General features: G+C 39.5%; 2 protein-coding genes across 2 annotated transcripts; both read right to left on the bottom strand.

Moving 5' to 3' along the window:
• Positions 1–77: 77 nt before the first annotated feature.
• gcg2 (glucagon II) lies at positions 78–2,912 on the bottom strand. The gene is given in 8 exon segments (NM_001124700.1): positions 78–511; positions 719–862; positions 1,459–1,575; positions 2,157–2,312; positions 2,556–2,584; positions 2,586–2,596; positions 2,599–2,656; positions 2,853–2,912. Coding segments are annotated over 7 exon segments (534 nt in total). The 5' UTR covers positions 2,651–2,656; positions 2,853–2,912; the 3' UTR covers positions 78–486.
• A 1,552-nt stretch (positions 2,913–4,464) lies between these two features.
• Positions 4,465–15,098, bottom strand: LOC110527424 (dipeptidyl peptidase 4). Its single transcript, XM_036982854.2, has 25 exons — positions 14,888–15,098; positions 14,658–14,745; positions 14,001–14,093; positions 13,556–13,647; positions 13,290–13,364; positions 12,989–13,041; positions 10,828–10,900; positions 10,296–10,416; positions 9,896–10,050; positions 9,364–9,461; positions 9,086–9,227; positions 8,848–8,886; positions 8,618–8,716; positions 8,391–8,515; positions 8,124–8,248; positions 7,797–7,847; positions 7,609–7,707; positions 7,428–7,497; positions 6,928–7,122; positions 6,328–6,382; positions 6,067–6,166; positions 5,886–5,944; positions 5,693–5,765; positions 5,389–5,462; positions 4,465–5,241 (listed from the first exon to the last, which is right to left on the bottom strand). The coding sequence occupies exons 1-25, from the start codon at positions 14,888–14,890 to the stop codon at positions 5,149–5,151; spliced, it is 2,250 nt and encodes a 749-aa protein (XP_036838749.2). The 5' UTR covers positions 14,891–15,098; the 3' UTR covers positions 4,465–5,148.

The following is a 15,098-nucleotide window of genomic DNA, read 5'->3' as shown; positions in this document are numbered from 1 at the left end:
ATGTCAGCACCATGAAGTGAAATAGTTTGGGATTCCATTGGTATGGATGCATGGCTAGTCAAAAAGAGTACAGCAAACACAATGAAAGAGTTTAATTTTGCAGAGCAGGTTTTGATACATATAGAATAAAAAACCTAATTCACACAAATGTTACCAGATAATTTTGCACATTATATCTGAGTTTTTACCATGTTCCCTTTTTTTCAACATTACAAATATAGAAAATAATGTTAATTTATAGAAAAATATTTGTATAATTTGACAACTTGATGCATAAATGCACCACAAAGTTAAGGAAGAATACATTATCTGTTTTTTTTATCACATAATGTAGAGTAAACAATGTAAGTATTTCCAACATTGTATCAACGTTACAACAATGCTAAGCAGTATGGCTTTTTAGTATGGCTTTTAGTTTTTGTCAAGGCTTATCATTTGTAGCACAGTATCCAAGTTTCTCTTGATCAAGGAAGTGTTTGTCTTCTTTCAATGATCTTCTTGACGTTTGTTACTGAAATAAACAATAAACAAAATGATCAAACTGTGACACCGTACACAGTTAGTGTGTGAGAGTGAGATACAGAGAAAAAGAGTGTGACAGCAATAAATTATGGATCAAAATGGCACCAAATTCACTCGTTTCAATCAGAGCCCTAGTGCACTATAAAGGCAGTAGGGTCCCATTTCATACAGCTTCTGGTTGTGTTCTGATGTTTACCTTTTCCCTGAGGGTTTGGAGGTCATGACCCAGAGTAAATACTCTTTGGCAGCCAAGCTGTCTAGGACCTTGTTCACGTCGCTGGTGAAGCTCCCATCTACATGTCTTCTGCTCATTGGGCCATTCATGCTCTCCTCTGCAGATCTAGGTACAGCACACAAGATAACACACCTTTGTCAGTGGTTCCAAAGACAATACTTCCACACACAATACTACCACGCACAATACTTGCACACACAATACTTCCACACAAAACACTTCCACACTCAACGCTTCCACACACAATACTTCTGTACATGATTACCAACTAGGTTGGGTTCAACTTTTAGTCGGCCGAACACATTTTCTTCAGGAAATGTACCCTTTTCTAGTTGCGCCTTATGACTATTGGATGATTTATGAAGTAGTGATCTGTAGCTGTAGTCATTCATTGTGCATTAGAGGACACCTTGGCTCCCTGAACAGGTGTTTGTGCACACAGTAACTGTGTAACATGCTCTCTTCCAACCCAGTCAACACAGTCATCCGAGGGGCAAATATCAATAAATGTAGAGCATAGTTTCATGGGATTTATTGGGCACGACCACATGAAATGTCAACACAGGCCTTAAGAAATCAGAAAGCGACGGTGTGGCAATGGATCAATTAGCTAAGTAGTTGATTATCTTTTCTCTCTCTCTTCTTCTCGCGTTAGACATGACACACAAGAGGTTGGTACTGTAGGGTGAAGGGAAGCCTACTCTCGTCTGGCCGGTCCTGATTTGAGCCAGGAAACAAAGTCCTTGGCCGCCTGGTCCTGTAGGTAGGTGCTCACGTCGCTGGTGTAGGTCCCATCGGCATGGCGTTTGGATGGAGCACTAGATGGAGGTAGAGAGGAAATGGTGTGACGGACACGAAACTCCACTAAACCAATGATAGTACTGTGAAATCATTCTGGCTCAGCTAAAAATGGCCTCTGAGTTCTTATAACTGTGTTTCACTAACTTTGCTGGTAAAACATTCAAATATTGTATTTTAAGTGTATGTATTAATACACAAGTTGAGGATAAGTTGATAATGAAAATGGATGGGTGGTATTAGTTTCAAAGTGATGAGTAGTGTTAAGGACGTCATGTTACTTTGTTTGACTTGGAAAGACTGTGTATATGAACATGTTGCTCAGTACTATCCTTTCTCTGTATGTATAAACAATGCCATAATATACATGGTGCTTTAGACATGTGTTTTTGGGATGAAGTTTACATCTGTAATTTCTCCATCCAAATCTTTGATTGTTCATCTCAAGATATACCGTATTCATCACATTAAAAGTTTAATAAAAAAAAACAGAACTGTTCTTGTTCTCATTATGATAAATAGCTTATTATTTCTCGACCCCACAGTATAATATCAGTAATGAGCCTAGAAATATATAATATTACTCTGATGAAACACTCACCCACTCCTCTTGGAGTTCATAAGCCATTGAAGAAAGTCCCGAGCCATCCTTTCTTCCTGGTATTTACTGTAGTAGTTAGAGAAGGTTCCCTCGGATTGTCTCTTCATGTTAGGCACGCCCCTCAAATCCTCCAATAGTGAGTCTGCTGTCTCTAAGCTACAGGAGAAGAATAATCTTTCATGCTGAAATTATGCTGATAGATGCCTCATTATAGTCTAATTATGAGTAACAGTTGCTGTTGGATACATGTACATGATGTGTTAAACACTAGTCATTCCGTCTGTACTCTACGTTGATACTGTACATTTTTTTCTCTGATATGTTCTGAAAATATCCCATGGAAAATTGTGATCCCCCCCCCCCCCCCCCCATGGAAAATATACAATTTTTGAGCTGAACCTTGAGTTGTCCTCAGCCTCTTGCAAAGGAACTTGCCAACTGCTCTGTACGATGACCAGGAGGAGAACACCAGCCAGGGAGTGGATGCCAAACATTGTGACCTGCAGACAGAACTACAATTGAGTAACTTAGCTGAAGACAGTCATGTCCATTTTACATTGACAAGCAAAAGGCTCCGTATCAATCATACATCCATTGACAAAATCAAAGGTTTTGTTCACAATGGAAAAACTCATACAGTTTTGAAACAGATTTTCCTAAATCAATTAAGACGTATCCTGGATGCAAGAAACTCACCTGTTCCTGTTAATATGCGGGTAGATGAGAAGAAATGTGTGTTTGAGAGAGAGTGAGATCCTCTTCTTCAGTCCTGGTTCCTTGTGGTTGTATCTTGCTGACCTGACTGGCTGTGGGGGTCTTATATAGCATGGCCATGAGGCCAGGTCTGCTCCGGTGGCCCAATCCTCCCACTCTCCCACTCTGTTACACCCATTTGTTACTCTCGATCCATTACACATAGGGCCCCGTTTGGTTGCATTGGATTAACTCGCAATGAAACGTCTGTTTAAAATGGAAGATGTGGCATTATCCATGCGAGAAAACAGCTGTCACTTAGGTGTAGAAATCAAACAAGATGACATCCTGTCAAATAGTGTGTGTGTGTGTGTGTGTGTGTGTGTGTGTGTGTGTGTGTGTGTGTGTGTGTGTGTGTGTGTGTGTGTGTTTACTGTAAATGGGAAGCTGAGTCAGTGTTTGTGGATTTTATTAACTATGATAGAATCAGAGGTGGAAAATATTTTTGGGGTGTTTATACAGTACCAGTCAAAAGTTTGGACACACCTACTCATTCGAGGGTTTTTCTTTATTTTTACAATTTTTTACATTGTAGAATAATAGTGAAGACATCAAAACTATGAAATAAGACATGTAGAATCATGTAGTAACCAACAAAAAGTGTTTAAAAAAATCGAAGTATATTTTATACTTAAAATTCTTCAAAGTAGCCACCCTTTGCCTTGATGACAGTTTTGCACACTCTTGGCATTCTCTCAACCATGCATTTCAATTAACAGGTGTGCCTTGTTAAAAGTGAATTTGTGGAATTTCTTTCCTTCTTAATGCGTTTGAGCCAATCAGTTGTGTTGTGACACGGTAGGGGTGGTATACAGAAGATAACCCTATTTGGTAAAAGACCAAGTCCATATTATGGCTAGAACAGCTCAAGTAAGCAAAGAGAAACAACAGTCCATCATTATTTTAAGACATGAAGGTCAGTCAATCTGGAAAATGTCAAGAAATGTGAACATTTTTTCAAGTGCAGTCACAAAAACCATCTAGCGCTATGATGAAACTGGCTCTCATGAGGACCGGCACAGGAAAGGAAGACACAGAGTTACCTCTGCTGCAGAGGATAAGTTCATTAGAGTTACCAGCCACAGAAATAAATGCTTCACAGAATTCAGATAACAGACACATTTCAACATCAACTGTTCAGAGGAGACTGCGTGAATCAGTCAAATTGCTGCAAAGAAACCACTACTAAAGGATACCAATAATAAGAAGAGACTTTCTTGGGCCAAGAAACATGAGCAAGTCCAAAATTTAAATTGTTGGTTCCAACCACCATGTCTTTGTGAGACGCAGAGTAGGTGAACGGATGATCTCTGCATGTGTGGTTCCCACCGTGAAGCATGCAGGAGGTGTGATGGTGTGGGGGTGCTTTTTTTTTTGATTTGTTTAACACTGTTTTGGTTACTACCTGATTCCAAAGGTGTTATTTCATAGTTTTGATTGTCTTCACTACTATTCTACAGTGTAGAAAATAGTTAAACATTTAAATAAACCCTTGAATGAGTAGGTGTACTGTACTGTATGTACTGTCAATACCCTACAGTAAGAATCCACAATCTAGATTTAAACAATTTTATTGAAACAGTAGACACACACACTGTAGGTACAATGGTCTTCCAATATTCCCTTTATAAAAACATACAGTATGTTTGTACAATGTAAAATACAAAGCAATATAATGTATGGACATTCATGTTGATACCTCATAAATAAAATCAAGGCCCTTTAATGGATACAAGTCAGACATGCTTAGTCACTGGCTGATCAGTTCTCACAAAGCTCTTTGGTATTTCAATATAATCACATCCTTCATTTCAAATGTAACCCCATAACTCGCAGTGAGGCTCAGAACAAACAACGATAGATCAATCCTGCTGATGTCATTGTTTTATAACTGTATAGAGAGAGGAGAGTCGTTTGGAGTGTATGTTTGGGTACTGGCTCAAACAACTCAATTGATCAAAAAATAGGACAACATTCAATTAGATTTACATCATTTAGTAGACGTTCTTATGCAGAACTACTTCCACGAGCAATTAGGGTTAAGTGCCTTGCTCAAGGGCACATTGGCATATTTTTTCACCTACCCGGCTCGGGGATTCAAACCAGCAACCTTTTGGTAACTGGCCAAACGGTCTTAACCGCTAGGCTACCTGCTGTCCAAATGAATTCCAAATGAATTTGGAGCAGTTTGGTTATCGTTCGGCAAGCATCAGGTTGGGCATCATTCATTCGAATGGCATCAGGCGAAGCACCTCTGGAGGAAGTGACTCATGTGGGTATAGACATGCTGATTGGCTGAACCATCAAGACCATGGTCCTTGTCCGTGTACCACTGTAGTAAAGTGATAGAAAGAAGGAATTAGCACAGATCATGTGTTTATTGGAGAAGTGCTTTCATGGAGCAGGTTCATGGAGGTATAAAGCTGTACAACCACTGATTGTGTAGATAACTCATCAATCTAAAAATCTAAATATTTACCATAGCCTCAAAGTCCACTTGTTCCTCAACCAGAGCTGCAGAGATCTGAGCAGCTTGCTGAAAATGGACGTTGTCTGAAACAAATAGAGAGATATAAATAACAATGTAACAGCATCCGATGTGCAGTGTTTTCCTATTCTCACATGATATGGTAAAGCCTCAGGAAAAGTATGCACGTTGCTTAGTGGGTTTATGGGTTTACAAAGTCAAATGAATAGTCTAGACTCTAAACATTGCACGGTTGTTAATTACACAGGTGGTGTGTTTTTAAAGAACATTCCAGAAATACTAGAGGAGGCCTCACCATCTGCTGTCCCATGGACCAGAAGGTATTGCACTGATTTGAAGTTCTTAGCTCTGGCTGTCACTGTGGAGTTCTGTAAAACACGTTCACATGGTGTTGTTTCCGTGGAGAGTAATACCAGTTTGGGTAATAAATATAGTATAAAATCACGTGGATAAATAGCCATTTAAAACGTTGGCTTTGGTACACTTACTTTGTAGAATTCAAGATTTTCAGAAGGTTGATTCATGTAACGTTCTGTGTAGATTGTATCTGAAATATTGAACGTCGGGGACATTTTATGGATCATTTGCAATGATTTACAATTAGATATTTAGCTAACCTGTACATTATTGTAAATATATTAAGAACATATCAATAACAGAATGGCATACCATAATAATCCCACTTGGAAACTGGGGCAACTGCCATTCCACATTTGAAAACTCCACTCCCAGCTCCTAGAACCATTGATGTGACATAACCTCCATAGGACTATAAAACACAACGACAGCTGATCATTTTGGCCATGAATTCAGATAAGATTAGATTACTCAAGGCACACACACAAGATGATTGCACACATGCTGCATTTCATTCCGTTGCACTTGATGGTTCCAACTGATCACATGTTCAAACCTTATGCTTTAACTTACCCAACCCCAAATTGCTATTCTGCCTTTGTCGACAAAGCCCATATTGGTGAATTCTCTGAAAGAGAAAAGTGACTTGCTGTGATTGGGAACCACCATCACAAACACAAATGAATTTAAACGTGATGGTCAATTAAAAGGGGTTCTAATGGATCATGCCCACTGATGGTCCGTGGTCTAACTCTAATCTCTACTGTCCTTCGTCAGTGAGTCATCACTGTCCCTCTGACGTGAGATAAGGGAGAGGTAAGTAATATTGCATTCCAGCTGACCACATGTGACGTCTGATCAGTCACATCACTAGCCTGGTGGTCAGATCTGTATGTTCTTTAACCAACACCTCTGTCACATCCGTTGTCCTGCCAGACAGGAAACATTTAGCATGAAAGTGGAGATGAAGAGGATTTGGATAAAGCACATAAAGATCTGTCCACCAGGCTATTTTGCTCATAAAACTCAAACCACAATAGCCTTGGAATCTCTAAATATCCATGTAGAAATATATTGTGTTAAATCATGTTATCAAAATGTCACTATTGCAGTGTGACACAGTATAATACAAAGCAAGCTGTTTGAGTCTGTTCAACCACAGTTCAACCTTACTTTGCGGCCGTTATCTGATCTTCCACTTCATAGGTTCCCAGACGTCGGTAGATGGAGTGCATTAGCTTGTCACCTTGGTAACCACTTCCCCTTCCATCGAAGCTGGCAACGATGACCTTCTCTGTGCTCGCCAGGTATGCAGCCCAGCCTAACCTGTAGCGGTAGTCTGCTTTCTGACTGCAAGGCCCTGCATACCTGGAACACAAAAGAGGAAGACCAACGTTTATGGTTAGCGTTTATGGTTAGAGTTTTCCCTGACCACTTGAGCTCACCAGAAAACACTGCAGACTTTTGAATGTAACTAGGGCCAAGAGTTTTCCCTGACCACTTGAGCTCACCAGAAAACACTGCAGACTTCTGAATTTAACTAGGGCCAAGAGTATTTCCTGCTCAAGTCATGTTGTCAGGATTAACTCCCGGCCCACCTTATTACTACAGGAATTCATCATCAGATAAAGCAGATCATGTATTCACAGAGGTTAATGAATTAACATTCGTACACATCAATAAGTAAGGGGTATTTCTTGGATTTATCAAATCCAGGAGGCAAGGTCATCTGGTACCAAAGATCTGTCGGGAGAAACAGAAACATCCATCAGTGGACATCGAGCGAGGGATGTCCCATGGTTTTAATATCAGTTGAAAGATTACATTGAAGTCTTTAATAGTCGAAAACCTTACTGAATTCCCCTTGCTTGATGAAGCCGCGTCGCATGGTGGGCATGTGGATCTCAGACAGAAGGCCTTCTAAAGCCATGTTGTCTTCAAGAACCTGCATCTCTAAACAGGGCGATGAGAAGATGCACTGTGACGTTGCTTGGCTTATATCATTTATTTCCATCGCACACTAGTAAATGTAACTGGCCTACCTGAACCAGCATCCCTGTTGTCCCTGAGAGTATACAGAGGTAGTCCAGGACCTGTGGAGACAAACACATATTTAATATAGTGTGTGTCCAAACAAATGATCTAGAAGCACTACTACTACAGAAAATATCATTTTAAAGTAAATACCCCGGCTGGGATCTTGTTTAGGGATGTCACAGCACCAGTATTGCAATGACTTGACTGCACAAACACTGTTGGGATAGTGGGTTGTGTAGTGTGTGTGTGTGTGTGTGTGTGTGTGTGTGTGTGTGTGTGTGGGTGTGTGTGGGTGTGTGTGTGTGTGTGTGTATGTTGTGTGGCTGACGGACCTGAGCAGTCCATGCGGAAGAAAGAGGCATCATGGCTGAAGTAAGCTGAGTTGTATTGACACCTGTCCTCATTCAGGGTACAGGTCAGGCACTGGGTGGTGGGGGGAGTGGCTCCGAGAGTGGTCCTGAGACACAAACACAAACAACTGACATGATTCTATTGGCTGCAAATATAGAGTGAGAGTAAGTCATCGATTATGCATGTTGGAAATGACTGAATGAGCAGGACAGAACGAAGGCATGAAAACGAAAGAGTGATATTCTTACTTGTAAACGTTTCTCCCTCCTGGCTTGTGACCATATTGGTTGCTTGAATAGTATATGGTGTTGCTCGTCACTTTTAAAATGTCAACGACCTCCCAAGTCCCCGAGGTGACAGCTGTTGCTGTGCCCTGCAAGGACCCCATACAAATATTACAAATCAAGTGTGTATCATAACCATGTCTGGGTTACTGAGAAGGCGCATGAAGAGAAGTGTACTACTTAGTACTTACACCTGTTACGTGATGAATATGTTTATAGCCGTTATTGTCACTCATCACAATGTAAAAACCGTCTTTGTCTGCCGATAATGTAGGATTAGAAGGTGAAAACTAGAAAAAAACCAAAGATAATGTATTTATTTACAGGAATAATCCATGCTTGTTACTTTGTAAATGATGTTTTTATGGCCCAGGGATAGTGTAAACATGTTCCTATTGTTGTGTTCGTATAAAGTACATACCCGTCCAATCCAACCTGTGTTGCTTGTCATGTCAAGTTTCTGAAAACACAACAGAAAAAGTACATGATTTGATGGTTTATTATAATTTAATAGGAAATGTATTGTTTGTCATTCGTACAGTCTGATCCGATCTGTGTGACATATTAGGACCCCAACAAGTTCTCTGAGGTAAGGGTGATGAGAGGACAGGAGGGGAGGGCGGCGGGAAAACGTGGGGTGGGGGGCGTTTATGACGTACCTCTAACGCATTCTCGATCCAGGTGTTTCCGACTATGCTGAAGTCGTAGATCTGAAAGCGGAGCTCGTTCTGTTTCCTCTTCTGCCACTGGACAGCGATGCGTTCATCCGTTACCCAGGTGACTGTGGCCAAATAGTGATCACTGTAAAAAAACAACACCACTTGTCTCACAGCTTACACCTAAAATAGATTTTAAAATTCCAATGCAATGCATTTCTCTCCTACTCTTAAAAATGACAGCATTGTATAATGTATTGTGTACTACAGAGTTTCCTTACCCTGCACCAACTGAAGCTGGCACAACAACTTCTGTGATGTTTGATATGTTGACAGTATCATACACAAACAGCTTCACCACTGGATTGGGAGTACCAGGCTAGAAGATGGAGAAAAAAATACATTTATGCAAAACAATTACGATGAAATAAAAACAAACTTTGGGTCTTATAGGTTTTTTTTCTTACAAGCAAGCACATCTTTAAAATGTATTTTGTAATGCCTTGTTTTATAATGACTATATGTACAGTATCTATGCATTAATATGTGCAAATACAGAGTATATGACTCAAATACACAGTCATCAAGAGAGGTTTCCGAATTGGGAAATCACAGACCAATATAATTTTATTGGGACAGGGGAGGGCCTGAATGTACCCTGAGTTGTGATAAAACAACATGTTTTTAACCCAGAGGCCTTATGGTCCAGAGTCCAGTTCCCTTATCAACTGCCTCAGAACCTCATGCCAATAATGACCTACTCCAGCACACGTTTTTAGATACACATCAAACATACATTAAGTGTTATCTTACCTTAGGATAGGGGAAAATGACAGTGTCAGGATACTGTTCCTTCCCATACCAAGAATACTCTATGTTTTGGACCAGAGTGTCGTTAAACTCAGCATAGGCCAGATACCTCCCTCCAGGTGACCACCACATTGCCTCGTAAGAAGAGAACATTTCCTCTAACAAAACAATCAAAAAACAGTGTTAGGCCTACACCAGGATGGCACATCTATTTTGTGTGTTGTGTTTGCCTGTGTGGCTTAAACTGTTCACAGACTTCTGTGTTGTCAAAAGAGAAACTTGTGCACTAGGGACTATATAAATCACATTTTACACAATTCACATCACAGTGCTGACTAATATCTACTAGTTATAGTAAGAGGTATGTAAGATTCACTTCTGCCTTCTTGTATGTAATGCTTACCCTCATACACCCAATCTGGGATGCCATTTAAAATGTTGTTGTGTTTTCCATTGGAGGTCACCTGTATGGCCTTAGCAGTAGGGCTGGTCTTCACATAGACATCATTTTCCCACACAAAGGCCTGCATGTGAGAGGAACAAAGATATGGAGATAAGTCTTAATGACTCGAGTTCCTCTTTAAACAAAGGTATAACACTGTAATATGCACACTAGTGAGGAATATCTTTTGGTTTTCCAAGTAACCTGCAATATTATGTTTAGAGTAACAGTAACCTATTACATGTTGTCAATAAGTTATTTATTTGGCGCGTGATGAATATGCGATCTTTGAGCATTCCAGCTTTGAACTGAAGACAAACAAAAGTACATGTTGAATTGTTGGGTGAGTCCTATTGATGAGGAGTGTTTGGAGGACGTGTTGAATTGACAGCATATGGTGGCTGACCCATAAGAGTGTAATGGGTCAGCCACCAGAGAAGCATAGTATATCAACAAGTCCAATGGTTTCTCTCAAAGTGTCCTTGTAACCTACCATTTTGTTCCCTATTGGCGCCCATGCAAACAAATGGACTCGGTGAGGGATGTCTGGTGTACTGAGAAATGTCCTAAAATGAGATTAAATAAAAACTAACAGTATTAATGTCTTTGAGTTTGACAAAACACCATATACAGTTCATTCGGAAAATATTCAGATCCCTTGACTTTTTCTACATTTTGTTACGTTACAGCTAGAGGTCGACCGATTATGATTTTTCAACACCGATACCGATTATTGGAGGACCAAAAAAGCCGATACCGATTAATCGGACGATTTTTATTTATTTGTAATAATGACAATTACAACAATACTGAAATAACACTTATTTTAACTTAATATAATACATCAATAAAATCAATTTAGCCTCAAATAAATAATGAAGCATGTTCAATTTGGTTTAAATAAAAGTGTTGGAGAAGAAAGTAAAAGTGCAATATGTGCCATGTAAGAAAGCTAAAGTTTAAGTTCCTTGCTCAGAACATGAGAACATATGAAAGCTGGTGGTTCCTTTTAACATGAGTCTTCAATATTCCCAGGTAAGAAGTTTTAGGTTGTAGTTATTATAGGAATTATAGGACTATTTCCCTCTATACCATTTGTATTTCATTAATCTTTGACTATTGGAAGTTCTTATAGGAACTTTAGTATTCCCAGTGTAACGGTATAGCTTCCGTCCCTCTCCTCGCTCCTCCCTGGGCTCGAAACAGCAACACAACGACAACAGCCACCCTCGGAGCAGCGTTACCCATGCAGAGCAAGGGAAACAACCACTGCAAGTCTCAGAGCGAGTGACGTTTGAAACGCTATTAGCGCGCTAACTAGCCAGCCATTTCACTTCGGTTACACCAGCCTCATCTCGGGAGTTGATAGGCTTGAAGTCATAAACAGCGCAATGCTTGACGCACAATGAAGAGCTGCTGGCAAAATGCACAAAAGTGCTGTTTGAATGAATGTTTACGTACCTGCTTCTGCCTACCACCGCTCAGTCAGATACTTAGATACTTGTATGCTTGTATGCTCAGTCAGATTATACACAACGCAGGACACGCTAGATAATATCTAGTAATATCATGAACCATGTGTAGTTAACTAGTGATTATGATCGATTGATTATTTTTTATAAGATACGTTTAATGCTAGATAGCAACTTACCTTGGCTTACTGCATTCGCGTAACAGGCAGTAAGTATCCTTGTGGAGTGCAACAAGAGGCAGGTCGTTATTGCGTTGGACTAGTTAATTGTAAGGTTGCAAGATTCTGTCTTCTGCCCCTGAAGGAGCCAGCTAAATGAAGCTAGGCCTTCATTGAAAATAAGAATGTGTTCTTAACTGACTTGCCTAGTTAAATAAAGATTAAATAAAGGTGTACATTTTTTTTGTCAAAGTCGGTGTCCAAAAATACAGATTTCCGATTGTTATGAAAACATGAAATCGGCCCTAATTAAATCAGCCATTCTCACCCCCCCCCCCCCCCCCCCCAGTTACAGGCTTATTCTAAAATGTGTAGTTTGCACCTGAGCTCAATTTCAAATCTCAGCAAAGGCTCTGAATACTTAAGGTATTTCTCTTTTTTATTTGTAATTAAGATTTCTAAACATTATTGTGTGTAGATTTATTTTATTTATTATTTTTTTAAACTTTTATTTAACTAGGCAAGTCAGTTAAGAACAAATTCTTATTTTCAATGACGGCCTAGGAACAGTGGGTTAACTGCCTGTTCAGGGGCAGAACGACAGATTTGTACCATGTCAGCTCAGGGGTTTGAACTTGCAACCTTCCGGTTACTAGTCCAACTAGTCCAACACTCTAACCACTAGGCTACCCTGCCGCCCTGATGAGGATTTTTTAAAATGTAATCCATTTTAAAATAAGGCTGTAACGTAACAAAATGTGGAAAAAGGGAAGGGGTCTGAATATTTTCCGAATGCACTGTAAATGCGTCCCTATGAATAATTTGCAGTAAACAATACATTTTATGGCCCTCTTCAGTTCCTCTATTTGTTGAGTACTGGTGACCATTTCCTGCACTAGTCCCATGAATAAAATTAAACTCCCTATTTTCTCTACACTGCATATGTAATTCTCAAAGTCAAAGGGATATTGAAGATGTGTGTATAGTACACATTTGCAGACAAGAACAGTTGAAAGAGGCTTACGAGTCTGCCAAATCATAGAGAGAATATGAAGCTGTGAAGGAGTGTCTCCATATCTGTTGAAATAAATTAAGCAAATTATAATTAGGAATCATTAGATCAATTACTTATATGCATTAATGAATACATTAATTCAATTAGATGTATTTCTTTTTAAACTTTATTTATCCCTGCAGGGCAATTACTTTGAGCACATAAGTCTGATTCTGCAACAACAACCACACCACAATGACATGCCACACATAGCTACTTCACAGCAGGATAGCACAACAGCAACAAATCATTAAATAGCACAATCCATTACCTTAGTCCAATTGCTCTTGAAAGCAACATATCTTTTATCAGCAGACACTACATAATCAGAGGCAGCCACTTGATCCTATTTTCAACAAAAAAAGGAGCTGTGTTATACCTGACAAAAACACTCCTTCCTTCACCATGCTTACTTCCAAATATGCACTCACAGACAGACAGACAGACAGACAGACAGACAGACAGACAGACAGACAGACAGACAGACAGACAGACACACACACACACACACACACACACCCATGAGGGGTATCTTACAAATGTGATGCTGCTCAGGAATTCTGAGTTGTTTCCTGTAATCAGGTTGTGAAGGAAGACTGAACCGTCTTTTTGATGCAGATACTCATGGTCTATGAGGAGGGGAAAGAAGAGAGGAGTTTAATAATAACGAACTAACTGACCTTTAAGTTGAAATATCAGCAGTGTTGCTACTCGGGTCTCTGCCTAGCACTGATGATTTAACAAAAAGCCAAAGTGTGCCATTTAAATAGATGCAGTACATAGGCCTAGTATTGTTCTTTATTGTTTCTTATCATTTCTTAATGGGAACATTGTGTTGTTGGCTTATATCTAAACGTGCGTCCTACCAGGGTTAGAGTGTTGTGTCATACATTCCAGGCACACAATTACTGACTGGATTGAACATAACAGCCATCCACTCATTTACATACAGTTGATTGATTAGGCTTCTAGGGTGTTTTACCTGAGATCCAGCGCATGTTGTAGGATCTGGCCCTGATGGAGCTATTGAAGACATCACTGAGAGTGAACGTCCTCTGAGCCGTCACTTTTTCCTCTGAAACATGGGGCTCAAAGTTAGCATTCACTTATGTATTGTACTATACTCTATACTAGGAGGAATGTATCAGTGAAAACGACAGCAAGTCATAGGCTACTATAATGATTCATAAGACTACAATGCATTTACACATGATTAAACAGGGTCTTGATAAAAAATAGATACGGATCATGGGAGGAGGACTATAAGATTGTAACAGATAACAATGTAAGATCAATGCACATTTGACTGGGTTTGTAGAGCTGCTATAACTGAGGTAAATGTGCTAGTAGGCTACACAAATGTGGTACCTGCATAGAAGATGTGATATTGCAACAAGGTCCTACATTTCTAAAGCAATAAAGGACTAGGTCTACATGTTTGTATGGCACATGGATTATGTAAAAGTGTTTAATTTATGCAGTGTTCTGTTACAATAATACAATATTATTGTCCAGTGTATGCAATGTTCTATTGTAATAATAAAATACTTATTCTGAACATGTTTTATTTTTTTTTTACAGTTATGGTAGGCTACAATTTAACGGGTCACTGAAAGCAACTGAAAGTGGAACCACTCACCGTTCAGATATATTGCCGTGGGCACTGCTATCAAGATGATGACGACAGCAAGCCCCAAAAGTCCCAACACCACCTTACCTATGGAATTCTGTCAAAGGTGAATAGAATGATGGAAAAATGTTATGAAATAAATCGTTGTTTGAAGTATCTAGATTTGCGACACTTGTTCATCAACGAAATGTTATGTTGTATTATAAACAAATAATTGTCATTGAAGTTTTTAAGTTTACCATCCTGCCGATTTGAAGGTGGTGAATCCGTTTATATTCAAAATCACATTGACAGTAAACACGTTACCCACTAAACTGTTGAAGTGTAAATGGTGCAAAATAAAGTTCTGCGCAAGATAATTTCTGTAAAATATTATCTCAACGTCGGTTATAAAGCTGGGGCAATAAAATTCCGAAGTCCAAGGTAAAGCTCGTGAAGTTTGGACGTGTC

The sequence above is a fragment of the Oncorhynchus mykiss genome, chromosome 7, assembly GCF_057628025.1.
Source record: "Oncorhynchus mykiss isolate SJ-2025 chromosome 7, ASM5762802v1, whole genome shotgun sequence".
Taxonomy (NCBI): Eukaryota; Metazoa; Chordata; class Actinopteri; order Salmoniformes; family Salmonidae; genus Oncorhynchus; species Oncorhynchus mykiss.
This window is presented reverse-complemented; position numbering and strand designations above follow the sequence as displayed.